General features: G+C 26.8%; 1 protein-coding gene across 5 annotated transcripts in view; it reads left to right on the top strand.

Moving 5' to 3' along the window:
• The first annotated feature begins 3,775 nt into the window (after positions 1-3,775).
• LOC142322050 (BLOC-1-related complex subunit 8 homolog) overlaps positions 3,776-18,694 on the top strand; it is a 28,822-nt gene continuing 13,903 nt past the window's right edge. For 2 of the 5 annotated variants that reach the window (XR_012755768.1, XM_075360669.1), the window contains exons 1-3: positions 3,776-4,036; positions 4,504-4,681; positions 12,448-12,555. Coding sequence is in view for 4 of the 5 variants with exons in the window: in XM_075360669.1 (XP_075216784.1) it covers positions 3,988-4,036; positions 4,504-4,681; positions 12,448-12,555 (335 nt within the window). In the remaining variant the exon portion in view is untranslated. The remainder of the gene's footprint in view (positions 4,037-4,503; positions 4,682-12,447; positions 12,556-18,694) is intronic. The other 3 variants (XM_075360668.1, XM_075360667.1, XM_075360670.1) reach the window with 3 other exon arrangements.

Genomic DNA, 18,694 nt, shown 5'->3' with positions numbered 1-18,694 from the left:
AATTAGTAAATATTGAATAATGACAAATTTTACACTAAGATAACTGAAGTGTTAGGAGATGCAGTAGGACCTCCCAATAACTGGTAGGCTTTACCACAATAGACATTTTTGAGACGCTTTAATTTTTGCAAAATGAGACAGCCCACAAGGAGCCTCTCTACCAGACAATGCCAAGGATCCACTGACTATCATCAAGGACTCTGCATCCTAAGCATATTTGATTTAGCAGGGGAACCCACAAACTCAATAATTACAAAGAAGGGATCAGGGATACTAAATGAAAGGCAGAAATGCTAACACTCCACCATGAGGTCAGTGTTCCATAAAGTGTTTTAAAATTGTTATGTTGTATCTTTCAACTTTGCTCATTTAAGATGATACCTCATCATCCATTATCAAATTATTTTTACAATAATCGATGAATATACAACTTTATTATTAGAAAAGAGTTAGTGAGTATTTTTACATTACTACTTTTTACAAAATTTGGGGTTGTTCAGGCAGTCTAGGAAGGCAGTGGCTGATGAAAAAAAGGCAAAAATTATGTTTTCCTGATATCTCAAACTAAAATGTAAGTCTCAATTCAGAAATAGGATATGCCACATTTAAAAGCAATAATTGCAATTACTGTTTTTAAGAGCGCATCTTGAAAATAGCAATCACAATTATTGTTTTTAACAGATTGTTGGTTTAAAAATTTTGAGGCACTACAAAATTTTTGATTCTCAATGTGGGCAGTGGGAAAAAAGTTTGAAAATCAATTCTTTAAACTTTTGTTAATGTTTGTTATTATTTCAGTATCCTACACTATGAAGTATAGAAATGTAAACTCAGACAGTACACCATGTACTTTTTATATATTTTTTTATTTGCTTTTCTTTTTAGGTATATTCAAGTCTTACTCTTCACTAACAGATCAGTTTTGATGACTCATTTTATAATTATTACTTTGCAGAGAAAGTTACTCATGTTACCTCATAGTAGTTTTTCCAAAAAGGAAATATAAAAAATTGTTTTTAATTAAAATAAGTACATAGAACATTTGAAGATAACTTTTTGTTACTTTGTGATCATATTGCTTGGAGTAAGATTATTACAATGTAATAATATATAGCCTGATGTCATTCTGATATTCAAAGTATTTTTGAATGAAAATTCAAGAAAATTACTTGAAAAAGTAAGGTTATAAAAACCATTATTTAATTTTGCATTCCAGAGTCCCCCCCCCCCCCACCCATATCCATAGTTCTACTGAGTGAACAGTCTCTTTTACAGTACATCATTTCAATGCATTCCTTTTCTTATTTTTATCAAGACAAATTTTCTCACCATGGTTTACTTAAAAATGGCATTTTATAATAAGGAAAATGTTATTCATATTTTAAATAAAACTAATAAACAGATAAAATGAACTTTAAATAATAATACCGCATTAACGATTAAAAATTATAATTTTTATTTTCTTTAAATTTCAATGAAGTTTCCTCCAACTTAAGATTTAGTAGCTATTTGGTTTAATTGAATGCCCACTTAAAAAGAGCTGTGTTGGAAAGCTTGGCAAAGAAAACACAAGATTTTTCATTAAATTTTTTTTTACATTTACACCAATGACTTCCTAACTTTTTAATACCCTCATTATAATGTGATTTGCCCAACTCTGTAAAATAAACAGTTCTCTCAGCTCTGGCCTCATCATTTGGAGTGAATCTTTATCCAGTGAGCCATTTCATGGGAAGAAGAAGTAATAGTTGGTTGTGGAAGCACTTTGAAGACTAGGTATTGTAGTTTTTTAGCAATAACCGAAGATTTGTGCAGTTATCTAAGTCAAAGAGCACTTTTTTTTTGACCAGGTGAGGACATTTAACCTTAGTAGGATCCTTCAGTTAGTCCTTTGGTGAAGTGTAATGCTTCCTGATTTTCAGCTAGTTATGAGCAATACATCACAAGAATACCAAAAACATTTTCTTTTTCCTGTTTAGCCTCCGGTAATTACCTTCAGAGGATGATATGTATGAGTGTAATACCAAAAAACCTAAGTTACGACTTCTGCATTTTTCTTTTTTTGTGACGCTTTAACCTGCTCCCACCCACTTTTGGTCTCTGGCATGTAATGATGAATCCATGTTACATCTACTGTTATAAAATATCAAAGAAATGCAGCAAGATTGTTTTTAAATAAGTCTAAATACTCTTTGATAAGTGTTTAGTCAAATGCATTTTTGATCGATTATTAATGGATGCAGCAGTCATTAAGCAGAAAGCTTTTTCTCCCAAAATATTGTGTAAAATGTTCACATGGTCTATGAAGATGTTTGCAATCTCAGCAAGCTTGAGTACCTTCAGTTTATGATTATTTAATACGGTATTGATTATTGCATGTATGTTTCTTAGTTAGTGGCTGGGATGACACTACCATTACCCAATTAAAAATTTAAGTGAGAAAGGAAATCAATCAGAGTTTCTGAAGAAAAGGTTTTAGTAATTATAAAGGAACCAAATTCTCTCAACTCTTTTTGGCATTTTTCCAAAAGAAACAAAGATGATTGGAATTTTACAGAACAGAAGTTTGACAACAGTAATTTGATCCAAAAAAATCAGAAAATTGTGTGTTGAATGGGTTATGGAAAAGAACATTTGAAAATCTTTTTGTTATGCATTATATATATTTAAAAACGTGTCCTGCTTGATAAGATAGAAAATTGTGCAATTAGAACAGTTATTTTACATTTTCTAGGGCAATATTATTGCATTATGTGTGAAATTGCTTGTTTTGTTTATTCTTCTGAAAAATAAATTTCATCAAAAATTTTTAAATTTGTAAGCTTTTGTGTCTTTTTTTTAAAAATATGATTATTTTTAACAAGTGTTAGATAAGCTGATGTGATTAAACACCGTTGATGTTATAATTGTTAAATGTTATTACACTGGTAATTAAAATTAATACGGTGATTAAAACACTGGTAAAATAGGATAAAATTGCAATTGAAGATGCAATGAACTATTAAAAGCCCTCTACAAAGAGTAAACATTTATTAAGCAGTTTATAGATCCACTAACATTGATATATACATGGATGAAAAAACCACATCATAACACAACTGAATATTAGGAGATGTGTAGCAATAAAAATCCACAACTTTACACTAGAACAGCTACAATTCAAATTAAATCATATTTTTAATGTGTTTATATAAATAAAAAAATCAGCAGTAACATCAACTGATGTCAATGTAAAAGCCGTTGCACCAGCCACTGAACATGATTGAAGTAAGTTTTAAAAATTTGTTTCAGTTTATTGTTGCAAATCCTAAACTTTTTAAATTCATACTTTACCGAAGTATAATTGGAACTGATTTTCTAAATGTCTGTAACAGAAAATTATAATCCTATTAACAGGTTACAAAAATAAAACTATATAATTAAAATCAACATTTATTTTGAAACTGAAAATCATAAGAACTGAGCTAGAATATATTTAAAATATGCATAAAGGAATGAAATGAGAAAATATATTAAATTTCAGCAAAAACCTTACTTGTTTTTAACAATATTTACTGTAAATATTTTATTCCGATTTGTAGATAATACATTATAATACGTATATCACACAGGTGATCTCTGATAACTCGTTCGTAAATAAGCACAAGTTAAAGTTCATTTTAAATAATATATATATATATATATATATATATATATCATTCAATATTCAACTGTATATTAAAAAAATAGTTTTATGATTGTCAGTAACTGACTTCATTTTTCATGAAGTCGCTAGCTGGTGACAACTGTTTTTAGATGCGTACGTTTTGGAACCAAACATCGTTGTAAGTTAGCCCGTGACTGATTGTGTCAACTGTAGTGATGTATCGTACAATTTATCAATTTTAGGTGGCAATTGCTTAAGTAGTTTATGTATTTTCTTTTAAATTATTTTTTCACTTCACTTAGTAATTGGGTTTTTACTAGCCCCAGTTGTTTACTAAAAAAATGACAACATTGCAACATGATCATGAACTGGACGCTAAAGTTAAAAAAGGTATATTTCCCTAATTTATTTTGTTTTCATTTTAAATGCTGATAACCGTAATTAATTTTTATGTCTAAAGGTTAATTTTTTTATCGGTTTTCTAATCGTGAAGAGACATTTTTATTGTTTGGTTATAACCAATGAGGTTAAGTTTGTTTTATTGGAAATGTTTATTTAATGCATACAGCCTTTTGTTTTTACATTCTAACTTTAAAGACCGATCCGAAGTCCAAATTTGATATAAGGGGAAAGACTAATAGCGTTAGTTGATTTTTATTAAAATTAAAGTAGCTCTGAATAAAACTGACAAAAAAACACCCTTTCATTGTTTTTACACTTTTTAAATTTGATTCAAATTAACAATTTTCGCTGTTTTTTTTTTTTCATTTAAACTTTGCACTGTATTCATATAAAATTGCTAATTTGTTTTTTCATTTATTCAGTCATAGTGTATTAACATTTGCTTAAAATTTCAGCTACTGAAAGGATATCTGAAAACATGCATATTGTTGCAAATGAACCATCATTAGCATTTTATCGTCTGCAGGAACATGTCCGTAAAGCCTTACCTCCTATGGTTGACAAGCGGGTGGAAGTAAGCAAAGTTCACCATGAACTTCAAGGTCATTGTTATGATGTGGAGTATGCTATAAGGTAAATAACTTTACCATCAAGAGTATGTTATTCTGCTGAATATTATAATACTGCAGGTATAAATATATCAATATTTAGGAATATTTTTTTTTTTTAGTATTTACATTATTACTTTCACTCCTGATTAATATGGAAATTAGCTTATAACATAAAGATAAAGTTAAAGAAGTGCAATGTAATAAATGTATTTAGATTAACAAATTAACACACGATTGGAAAAGTGCATCCCACCAGACAAAGTGACTAATAAGAAAAAAATTACAATTGTTGTTGCGTCTAGAATTCTTGAAAAATATTAATAATGAATTATCATTCTGTGAATATTGTTATTTAGGATGTACTTAAACAAGATTCTGTGAATATTATTATTTAAGATGTACTTAAAAAAGGATTAATTACAGCTTTTATGATGAGTATGGAGCTTAGTAATGCTTCTTTGATAATCTTAACTTCTACTTTTAACTTACTACTACTCTACTCTACTCTTAACTTCCTTTTTCTGTTAACGATGATATTTTTCTTTAACTGAAGAGAAACTAAAGAAAAGTGGTTTTTTACATTTAAATTATGACTTTATTTTTATATGAGATTTTTAAAAGTTATAAAAATACATTAAGAACATTAATATATTACATTAATATTGTAACAGGATTATTATAATGGACCAGGGTAATAGATATCTTCCAATGAAGAAGAAAGAATGAGAAAATACTAAAGAAAAGAAGAATCCAGAAGGAACTAAAACAGATTGTTTTCTCAGACTAAAAAGTGTTTAACAGTCTGTTTTTTGTAATACAGGCAATAGCACTTCCAAAAGGTGTTGTTCAACCAGAAGGATTACATAGTGGGAAAATGTAAGGGCACAGATGATGAAAATTATTATTATGCTTCAACAGCTAAGGGGGGCACTGGTTCTGCAGGCCAGGGACTAATGGGAACAGTGAGGCCATGTTTGGCATAGTCATGATAATAAGCAATGACAGAGTTGTTTTGCAAACTTTAATTCAATGATGTGGTGACAGTGATGTCAGTAAGCGTGTTGTAACAATGAGTGAAGAGTATGCCACAAGCATTCCATTGTGGACGTGGGTAATACAGGAAGTTGCTTGGTATGTTATTGAGATAAGCATTAGTGAAAGTGACAATATTCTGCTCATTCATAAAGTCTGTAAACAGTAACAGCAGTAATATTTGCAGAATATTAAATTGTATGAACTTAAGACTTTTCTAGTATTATCTTGTTGTTAATGCAATATCAGGTTATAGCAATCATTAAAACAACTTTAGTAAATTACAATATATTCTGGTTTTTATTATTTAACTGTTGTTAACAAATCTTGTCCTCATTTGAATAATAATTTTGTGTGTCATATATTTATTATTATTAATTTTATTTTTTATGTTTCAAGAGTAAAAAATTTTATTTATAAGAAATTTTTAATTTGTGGACAATATTATATTAAGTGCCTAGTAATCGATCTTTTCTCATTGTCCTGTTATGGCACTTTTTACCGATGTTTTTCCAGTAATTAACTATTTAAAAATATAAATTATAGATTCCACTTACCAACAGTTGTAATTAATTATTTATGTTCTATTGCTTTCAGAAAAATTATTTTCTATCTTCAGGAACATGTGATGAACTTTTATATATTATAAATATTCACATATTAAAATTGATATAGATTAAAATAAAATTTATATAAATATAACAATTGATCAAGTTATAAAATAAGTCATACGTTATAATATTTCATGTTGATAAAAGCATCTCAATTGTTATGTTTATTGAAATAAAAGCAGTTTGGCCAACACAAGAATCAATAATTATTGTTTTAAATCTGTTTGAATAAAATATAATTTTCAAAATTTATTTGTTTGTTTATCAGTTTGTTGTTATTTAAGTAGATGTAGAATTTTTCTAAGATAGTAATTTTATAAAAGTCATTGGTGTATTCAAGAATATTAATAAAATTATTTGGATCATAATAATGACTATGTTCCAGAATATGTCTGGCAAAATTAGATTGTTCTTTGTTTCCTTTATTTATACAGTTGGTGTGTTCTTTAATTTTAATCTAAAAAGATCAATTAGTCATACCGATGTATTCCAAATAGCATTTTGTGGATTTCAAACTGTATACTCCCTGTTTATCTAAATTAAATTTATTATGTTTTTAATGTTTTAGAAGGATCTTTGTTTTTTTTAGATAGTTTATTATTTTGTTTGTTGTATATGCTTTTATAATTTAAATGATTTAAAGATTTTATTGAATTTCCTGTAATTTATATTATACTCAATTTTAACATATTCATTCCCATTATAATTATTTGTTAGCTTTATTATATCTTTTATATATATTTTAGTTTATAATTTATTTTAGCGATATATTTAATTCATTCTTTAATTTTATGTTATTACATTTAAAAAATTTTATTGCTCTATAAATCAATGAGGTAAAGGTTGCCATTTTATGATTCAAAGGATGAAATGAATTATGATGAATTATAGTGTTTTGTTTAGTAGGTTTCCTGTATATGTCGATATCAAAATTATTATTAAAATCTTTTTAATTTTCATATCCAAAAATTAATGCTATTGTTATTTTCTCGACTTAATGTAAATTTAATGTTATTATCTAAAGAATTCATTTATTCTATTAGTTTATCAACTTCATTAAATTGTTGATTAATTTATCATTAACATATCTCTTTTATTTTAATAATGTTTGATGTTTATTAAATATGTCATGTAAGGAATTGTTTTCTAATTTGTTCATGAAAATGTTGGCCAGGATAGATGAAAGGGGTGATCCCTTAGAGAGACCTTTTTCATGTTGGTAATATTAGTTATTAAATTCAAAATAATTGTGTTTAACACATAATTTTAATAAATTTATTACTTTATATATTATGTTAGTACCTATCTTTAATTTATTCAAAGTATTATTATTTATATTAATAGTTCATATCAATATTAATATACATGTCTTTTATATCCAGTGTTATGAGTTTAGTCATGTTATTTATATTTACATTATTAATTTTATCTACTAATTCATAACTATTTTTCAAATTATATTTATTATCGATTTCAATATATATTTTTCAAGTGATAGATATGAACTTACTAGTAGATAGATAGATAGCTGAGTTTTACAGTTTATTAAAGGTCTCATGGGCATATCAGTTTTATGAATTTACTAATGCTTTCAATAGGGGGGGGGGGGATTGTATTAATTTAAATCTATTTTTAATGTATTCATCCTAATATTAATGTTGCGTTGCATTAATATTAGAAATAATATTTTTTTTTTTAATTTTGTTTGTGGGATCCTTAATTTCTTTGAACGTATCGTCTGAATTTGTTAGTTTTTTTCAATATATAAGTATTATTAATAATAACAGGGATATTAGTTTTGTCTGATTTGGCAATAAATCAATTATTATTTAATTTGTTTTTTTATATTTCTTTATGTATTAGTTTATGACTATGTTTATGATGATGATTTAGATTATTATTATTATGTTTGATACTATCAATAACATTAACAAACAGATTTCTTAATTTATTTTGATTATCTGTGATATTAATTTTAAATATATTGTTTTCCACGTCTACGATAGTGTTTTTAATAATTTTATTTTTATTTAAAATTGCTAGATTGAATTTGTATATATGTTTAATAATTTTAATATTATTATCATTAAATTCAATGTTTGTAGTGTTGACCACAACTGCTTCAAATTTATGTTCCTGATTGATTAATTGTATTATTAGAAATTACAATATTATCTTATTTTTTCCTTTCATTCATCAAATTATTAAATTTTCTATTCATGGTAATATATTTATTATTCATTAATTTATTGATATTATATTCAATTATATTAAATATTTTGTAAAAAATTATGTTAATCCAATTCAAAAAGCAGATCTGCATTTAATAAATATATTTGCATGTTTAAATTTTTTATTGTATAGGAATTTAATTTAATTTTTTAACCATTCTATTTCACATTTCTTTTTAGTAATGATAGCAAATTTAGTATTACTTTTAATTTTGATATTAATATATTTTGGTGTTATTTTATAATATAAACATTTTTTGATGAATTTTATGTTTGCAATGGTTTTGTGAAGTTTTAATTTTAAGTTAAGAAATTCATTTCTATAGTTTTTTAACTAAATTAAATAAAATTATATCTAGTAGATTAAAAAAAAAAATCTAAATTATAACCAAAAAACTATGGCAGTGAAGTTCTTTAACTTAAAATTAAAACTTCACAAAAACATTGTAACATAAAATTCTACCAAAAAATGTTATGTTATAAAATAATACCATAATATATAAGTATATGTTTATTGGAGCGTAGCTGTATGTGGAAATGAAACTTGGACAATCGGAGTACCTGAGAAGAAAAGATTAAAAGCTTTTGAAATGTGATGCTATAGGAGAATGTTAAAAATCAGATGGGTGGATAAAGTGACAAATGAAGAGGTATAATGGCAAATCCATGAAGAAAGAAGTATTTGGAAAAATATAGTTAAAAGACAGACTTATAGGCCACATATTAAGGCATCCTGGAATAGTTGCTTTAATATTGGAGGGACAGGTAGAAGGGAAAAATTGTGCGGGCAGGCAATATTTGGAATATGTAAAACAAATTGTTGTTAGGGATGAAGGATGTAGGGTGTATACTGAAATGAAATGAATGTACTAGATAGGGAATCTTGGAGAGCTGCATCAAACCAGTCAAATAACTAAAGACAAAAAAAAACCAAAATATATTAATATCAAAGTTAAAAGTAACTGTATAAATAGAGGAAACAAAGAACGATATAATCTTGCCAGACATATTCTGTAAAACGGTCATGATTATGATCCAAATAATTTTATTAATATTCTTGAATACTCAATGACTTTTATATTTTAAATGAATATCTTAGAAAAATTCCACTTCTACTTAAGTGACAACAAACTGAAAAATGAACAAACAAATTTTGAAAACTATATTTTATTCAAACAGATTTTAAATAATAATTATTGATTCTTAAGTTGGCCAAACTGCTTTTATATCAATAAACATAACAATTGAGATGATTTTGTCGACATGATGTATTATAACATATGACTTATTTATAACTTGGCGATCAACTGTTATATTTATATAAATTTTATTTTATTTTAATTTATATCAATCTTAATATGTGAAGTGAATATTTATAATATAATATATCAAGTTCATTACATGATCCTGAAGACTGATTTTTTATTTTAAGAAAAATAATTTTTTTGAAAGTGCTAGAACATAAATAATTAAAATTATTGGTAAGCGGAATCTGTAATTCATATTTTTATATTATATATACCAATGGGCCATGCTAAATAAAATTAATTAGCTATTTTTTAATTAAATAGTTATTTCAGCCAATATGGACTGTTTTTAAATATAAAAAAAATGGTATTTTATTTTTCTTACATTTTCCTCCTGCCCCTTCAGTTGTTACAGTGAATTAATAAGTTTCAGTGATGATTTTCAGTACTTTCATTATACTATACTTCTATAGCAATTTAAGATACACTTATTACAAAGAGAATGAAAAGATATTACAATATTATATTAAGAGAGTAACTTATATTTGATGATGCACTTACTGACATATTTCTCTGTGTTCCACTTCACAAATGTGTTAATTCATGATAAATGATTATCCCTTTTTATTTGTTTTTTAGTAACCAGTCTCACAGTGATAGTATTTAAGTTAGGTTCCTATTCTTACTGTATTTGCATTTTGTTTTCTCTTTAATGGATGTACCCAGTAGTCCATGTTGTTTGTATGAAATAACTGATGAAAAAGTACCTGTGTTTGAGTATTCTAAAATTGTGTAATTATGGCATTGTAACAATAGGGAATGCTGAGGTAATGTTTAGATTTATTCAAATGCACTGTCCCAAGGTTTCAAACTAAGATTGGACAAAATATTTTTACTTGTATATTCATGGAGTTTTGAAATGTCAGTTAATTCTGTGAACATGAACTAGAAATTAACCATAATACATTTGTTGACTACAGTAATTACCTGTGGGAAGTTTGTGTGAATAAACTGTTTGGCTAGAGAATGACGTATGTCAAAATTGATGAGTCTATGCTCGAGTGTTTTGTGTTGCAGATTCATTACTGCCAGTAATAATTTATTTCATTACATCTGATTCATTAATTATTATTTCAGATCAGTAGGTGATCTACAATAGGTTACAAAATTTGGACCATAAATATGTATATAACGCTGTTAACTACGCTCAAAATTTTATAAATTTAATTACTGGGGCTCATACCCAGACTGTTGAAAGGCTGTGGGGAATAGAAAAAAAATAAGCTTCATCATAAAAAATAGCACAGCAAGTAATTTATTAGATAACCATTTATGTGAATTTCTCTGGCAGCATAAAGTAGAAGGTGGCTCAGAATCTGTTCAGTCCATTCTGGAAGATTATATAATTTTTTTGCTGTCTTTTGACCTGTATAATAAATCTATATAATAGTTGGTTTTTCTAAGTGTAATAAATATAATTTTCCTTATATAATGTATGTTTTATAAAAATGTCACATGTAATTAAAAAAATATTAACTTATAATATTCAATAATATAATATTAACTTAATATTCAATATTATTATTTATTATCATTTAAATATCATAAAAATTCATTGATAAAAACTGGCAGGAGGTTAATGAAAGATAACCGGTATTTTTATGTTTATTTTGATTGTTAAAATAAGAATAATTAATAATTTAAAAAAATACAAATGTTATATTACAGATGAAGTGACAATTAAAAGTAATTATTTTAAAATAACCGTGTCATTAACTTTTATGGAGAGAAAAAATACTGTGATCACAATGTAGCAACATAGACAGTATAGCTATTGTGGAAGAACATGGCATGGGCTATTGTATTCTTGTGACAGTACACATTACCCTCACTGACACCAAGTACCTTTCACATTTTTATATATAGATATCAGATCATCCTCTGTATAACAGTGGCCAATTTTATTTGTATACACAGTTTCTTACCCAACTTAATGCATATAGATGTATCAATTATTCTACTTTTTTTAATAACCATTTCAATAACTAATATCTGGAAATGTGTATGATCAAAATATTTACATCTTGGCTGAGGGCAATTAGAAAAATTGATTATTACGTATTTGATGGGAATGTTCTTAGACTTTTTTTGTTGTATTCATATAGTTTAGTTATGTTGAAAAAATTGTCAAAATAATGAATTTATCTGTATATTTTCTTGTTTTTGAAAACAAATTTCAATAATGAAATTGCATAAATTTGCAGTAGAAGAATGTTTGGGGAGATCAGCCACAATTTTTTACTGTTATTATGAAGCAAGTTTTAAAGCTTTATTCATTGTAAAAAAGTCTAATGTGACTAATGTTGTGTTTGTCATTTTGTGTTTTTAATCATTTTATTATAAGTTAATTTATTTTTTTTGTTAGATTAGTTTAATGAAATATTGCTAGAAGATTATTGTGTTTTAATTACTTTACTAATTATTAAGCGGTTGAAACTATTTAGTATTGTTGAAATAATCTGATTGTTGTTTTATATACAGACTTGCTACCTCCTCCGCATTTTCATAGAAATAACTAATATTTCTATGAAAATGCAGAATTTTGCAAACAGAATTTTGATTGATGAGAATTAGTTTAATATACCTTTTTGAAATGTATTATTTCAGTGCTGTCAAATCAATGGAAAATGCAGATAGAACATTTACAGATATTCAGGATCTTTTTAGAAATGCTATATTCCTTAAACAACAGCTGAAATATGAAGAATCTAGACGGTATTTAAATTTAAAAAAATTATTATTAGAACTTAACTAAACATTGCAGTTATATTTACATTGTTGTTGCCTTTGCACTGTAGTAAGCTTTAGTTTCCAAATTTTGTCTTTGATTTTAGATAATTTCTTGGATTTTGAATGATTTTGTAGATGTTTATTTTTTCTTTAGTATTTTTAGAACCAGGATACAAAAAGTAATTTGATGAAATTTATTGATGACAGATTTTAGCAAAATAATGCTTTTATTATTTAATAATAATAACCTTCCAGATTAATCATCAATACTTTACAGTAAGCTTTAATGATTAACATTTGACTAACGTTAATTAGTCAAATTTATCTTTACTAAGGTAAAAATTGTAGAGGAAGTTAAAAATTGAAATATAAATATTAGAATATATGGTGTTTGTGTACATAATTATTAATGCTTTAGTAATTAAGTAATTGTTAATAATATGTAATAATGCTATTACAATTAGTAATAATATAATTATGCACCAATCCTGCTCAAATTTTTACTTAAGGAAGTCCATTATTTGTGTAAACCTATCTCCTTAAATTTCAGATCTCTTTCTTTAACCATTTTTGAGCAGTTATTAAATTTGTAAAATCATTTTATCTTTAGAATAATACAATGCAGAGACATGGGTCAAGTCTACATGTCTGTTATTATTTTAAATTTATGAATATCTTATTTTTTTTTTAAGTTAATACATTTAGGGAATATATATCTTTTTCATTATGGTGGAGGGAACTTTAACCTCAGTTACTTAAGCAATCATTGTCAAGCCTGTCTTTTGTATTATACACGAGTAGCCATATAATTCAAAGTTTATGTAATATTTTGAGTAATTAATCTCTGTTGTAATCACCTAATTACTTGTATTATATTCAAACTTGTAAAACTACTACTATATTTATTCATTGCTAAGTGCAAAATTACAGAATACAATAGAGATACAGAGGTATAACACTATAACAGCTTATTATGTATATATGTAAGGTATTTCTTAGTAATAATAGTTAATTCCTTCTAAAAAAATTTGATTATAAAAATACAATATTTTCCAGTATTTAATAGTCATAGTAAGCTTTAGAAATCAATCTGAACTGTTTAGAAAATGTATGGTTGTTAACCAGTAATTTTTCTATTGTCAGTTTGAAATTATAGATGCTGTATTTTTTTATTTTATTATCTTGATTTGTACGTTATATTTTTGCGTTTCAAGTGCTTTTTGCTTTTCAGTAAATTGTCCGTCACATTTGGAACATTTTCTCTGAATAATAGTAATTTTTATTGATATTTTTCACTGCCCAGTTCATATTTATTTTTTTAACAAAATTGAGTTCAGTATTAATTTTCTAAAGCATAGTAGTTATTTTTCTATTAGATATATTTTTTGGTATTAAGTTTATATTGTTTTGAAAGAACATTTGATAACTTGTATTTGGCCATTGGCTATGTTGGTAGGCCATTTTAGGCTCCTTCATGTCACAGCGAGGGAATAATGCCTTAAACACATCCATTTCATAAACTTCTTTGCTTCTTTCCTTTTTTAATGCTCCACCAATTAATATAAACCCAATTCTGAAATGGATATTGCCAATTTTTCAATAATTCACAGAGGGTAAGGTGATTCACTAGTCCTTATTTTTTTCCATTCATTCTACATTTTATGTCTATGTGTTAGTATATCCCATTATACACATTGTTTTATTCCAATATCTTAATTATATCCAGTGCTTTAAACCAAAATTTTTATCTTTTTGTTAAACAAAATTATCCCACATTTGAATTTGACATCTTGCACTGAAAATGTTTGTCTTGTTAAAGCCATATATCTTTTCTCTTATTATAACAACCACTATTACACTACAGAATAGATATTCATAGATATTTAATGATTTTCCATAAACCATTTTCATAATAGTGATTCCCATTTTTATAATAGCACCTTGTAAACATTTTTAAGTCCATATAAATAAGATTTTTTTTTGTTATCAGTGACTCTTTCTCATTTTTGTGAAATTCTGGTATTTTAGTAAAAAAAATTGTGTATTAACCATTTAAAATATATTAACTATTATAACAAAATTATTATTTTTGTAATATTTGTCTGAAAAAGTTTTGATAATAATTGATAATTATGACAGAATGAGTCATATCATAATTTATCCAGATTTTCAACAGTTTTCTTTATTAATTAAGTTATAAGTTGCTCATTAATTAAACATTTTCAAGTCTAAATTCTAAAGAAAACCACAAAATAAATTATCTTTATTTTTCACATTAGTGAATTGATTTATTCATTCAATAATAGTTAACACAGTCAATATGACTCATGGAAGACTCGTTTTTAAGTTGTATTTATTTTTTCAAGCTTGGAGTGGAAAAATGGAGCATCAAGAGATATCAGATTTAAAAGTATATACTGGAATATCCTCGACCTTCAATTTGTAAAAAGAAATTTATTTTGTCTGTGGGTGGCCAAAGATAACAATTGATGAATTAAAATTGCTTTTATTTTGGGAAAAATTAGTAATTTTTATGTCAATAAACTGTTCCAGCCCAACCCAGTCAAATCATAGAAAAGCTCAAGCAGAAACTCCAAGACATAATGACTAGTTTGTCTTTAATTTCTAGCACAAAACTAGGCAAATTGTGAAAAACATTGGATTTTGATTTAAAATAGGAAGCTGTTACTGTTTAAATCTATAAGTATTGCTGTAACTTGCCTTATTTTCTCATAACAATACTTATGAGAAAAGGTTGCAAGCTTCCAAGTACAAAATATTTTGAGTGTGTTAGTTTTGAGAATGGGAGTATTCCAAAATGTATCAATTATGGATGTAGAGTGACAATGGTTGGAAGGGCAGAAAATTACACTGAAATTAATTATGATAATCCTAGTGAAAATATTAAATGTTGTGAACATTTTTACAAAATATTTTATTTAGGTGAGATGAGATGTAACCAAAATCATATGATGTGTTTTGATGGCAAGAGGAAACTGGAAACCTGTAGAAGACAACTTCAGCAATTGCGATTTATATCAAGGTGTTGTACAGAAAGTATGAACGGGGAGGAAGATTTCAGTTGCAGTTCGGTGCATGACAAGTTATTATTTTACACACTGAAAATGAAGATGGATTTATAGAAGTGGCAGAATGTTGTTTTGTTGGGAGAAAGGATTGTGGTGATTTCTACACTGAGATGAGTGCTATGTGTTTCAAAATAGTTCAGGAAAGTGTTGGTCTTTCTTCTGCCAAATCAGCTATTGTTTTGGATCAGACTGTGTACCACACATTGCCTGATTCTGAAACTAAAAATCTGAACATGCTGTGGAGTAAAAGTGACATTATTCTGGGGCTAGTGAAAAAGAAAATTTAACTTCCTATTGTCATTTCAAATCTGAAATATTTAATGAAAGCTATACTTATTAATTAAAGAAAAAAATTTGAAAATCTCAATAGAAACGAAACGTTACTACTAAATTTTTATAGACAGATATTAAGTTATGATTGTGCCTATTGTGAATTAAGCAGTATATAATTTGAGCAGCTGTTATAAGCAGAGTAGCAATAGTCATTGTACAAGACCAAGACCAAATTGTGAAATGATTCAAGTGTGGAAGAATTGCATGAATCACGTAAAAAGAATTGCAGAGATTTATAACTACAAAAAAATTGTTAGGTATAGAACAGCTCTGGAACTATAGTCACTGGTAGTTGATGTGTACTACGCTGGCTCTAGCTCATCTAATTCCTATAGCAATAACTCCAACACAGATTTATTTTAATAATGTAGTTGTTTTTACTGTTAGAAGTGTCTAATAAGAACATTTATGATATTTTTTTTATGTGTGAAAATAAAATAAAATGCTTTACTTAAAAAAAAATTTATCAAAAAATATGAAATTTGTAATAGAAACAGTTGTGTATCCTCCCATAGTCAAGAGAGAGAGAGAGTGCAAACCTACTATTGACTACTTTCTATGATTTTTCTCTTACAAATTCCATTAAAAGAATTATTTCATTTTAGATAGAAATCTTAAAAACTTAGAGATAGGATAATGAACTTTTAATAAAAGGTAAGTAATATTTATCAACTTACAGTTTAGTGATGACAAAGACAAAACTTTGACCTGTGTTTCTGTGTTGTAAAGTTAAGAGCTAAAATGGTTTTATAAACTGAATAATAGCTCATAAATGGTTTAAGGTACTGATATGAAATCTTAAGGGAAGATAAGTTATTAGAATGAGAGCTTTCTTCTCTAAAATTCTAAGCTTTGTTTTTTAAAGAGATGGAGGAACCCCATTTACGGGCGCCTACCTGCACACTACCGACTAAACCTCCACTCCTGGCTTCCTTTCCCCTTCCTGGTACTGCTTCTAAAAGTATTTCGAAAAATCTAAGTTGGATGAGTAGTCATTTTGTAATAGATAGCGATCAGAGTCAATTTGTGCAAGAGAAGATTAAATAAAATTGTATCTTTTTCTGTACTCGCATCAGAAGCAGACCTTAAAAAAGTAGTAAAAAACAACTTCACTGTGATGTTTGAACTTCTATTTTTTATTAATTTTATTATTATACTTTATAATAATTGCAAAATAAAAATATTAAAATTTTGGTGTAATGTGTTTTAAAATTGAGCAAAAAGTTTGTTTTTACCAAGGCTTAAAGCTTGAATCAGCTGATTTGGAAGTCGAGGGTTCTAGCATTCAGATCCTAGTAAAGTCAGTTATTTTTACACGGATTTGAATACTGGATCGTGTTCTTTGGTGGTTGAGTTTCAATTAACCACTCATCTCAAGAATGGTTGAAGTGAGACTGTACAAGACTACACTTCATTTACATTCATACATACCATTCTCATTCATCGTCTGAAGTATTATCTGAAAGGTAATTACCAGAGGCTAAAAAGGAAAATATAAAATAAAAAAAAAACAAGGCTTAAAGTTCGAGAGCATACATTTTCTGCAGAAATGGTAGTTTGGCAATAAAATTTTTGATCATGAGTTTGAAGTAATACAGAAAATTTACAGATAAAGTGTTTATTATTGTAGTGTATATGAAAATTGTGAAGATTCAGTTTTATATTTAAAAGAAATTTAATAAATTCTTTGTAACTGCAAAAATATTTTATGCAGGAGTAGGAAAAACCAATAAAGTCTTGCTAATCTGAGTTAGTGAACATCAGGTGCCTGGGATTATAGCAAAACTCTGTTATTGAAAGTATAAAAAATGAAATTATTAAGCTACCAATATTGCAAAAGGTAGGTTTAATTAACGTAGTGGTATTTTTAATATGCTTAACAATAGTAGGTTATGCTAAGTCGTATAAAATTGTGAACTTAAGAGTACACTATATTTGTTTGTTTTTTGGAAAAGTACCATTCTTTATTGCAAAATGACTCCATTTTTTAAGAATAAAATGTTGACATCATTATTTCATTGGCAGTAATTTCTTCTTAATCATAATCTTTCTATTCATAATCTAACCATTCCTTAATTTCTCCTTCAGTTGAGTTTTCACAACCTGGTATTTTTTTTTTTTTACCAAAGTTGTGCTCAAGTTTGTTTTCTAAGCTACTGTCAGCAAACAGCTTTTGAGAAGAAATTATTTTTTCTATTTTTCCTTTAGGGTTTCTATTTTAGTTTCATATCAAGCATCCAATATAAAAATGGCGTCTCATTTTATTTTCCAAAATTTATTTAGTTTGCTGCATTCTGATCTCTTCTGCTAGCATATCAGCTGCATTCTCCTTATCTCTTCTGCTAGCATATTTGCTGCATTCTTATCTCTTCTGCTTACATATACGTTCTTATGTAAATCTTAAGTGCTTCAGTAAACCCCCTTAGTCCATCAGCTAAATAACACTTAAGTGACATTTGGTGGCAGAAATATTGCTTTAATGTGGCACTGCCCAGTACTTCCTCATCTGGATGTGTTGGAGCAATATTTATTAAAAATAACAGATTCTGAGATACTCTTTTTTCATTTTTATACTTTTTAACTTTGCAAATTCATAGAAAAATATGCCTTAAAAATATTTTATATGAGCTAAGCTTTTATTTAGAAGCATTCTGAAAATGAGACCCATCTCATCAGTTGTAAATTTGTTTTAGAAAAAAGGA

Source organism: Lycorma delicatula, chromosome 3 (assembly GCF_047948215.1).
Source record: "Lycorma delicatula isolate Av1 chromosome 3, ASM4794821v1, whole genome shotgun sequence".
Classification (NCBI taxonomy): domain Eukaryota; kingdom Metazoa; phylum Arthropoda; class Insecta; order Hemiptera; family Fulgoridae; genus Lycorma; species Lycorma delicatula.
This window is presented reverse-complemented; position numbering and strand designations above follow the sequence as displayed.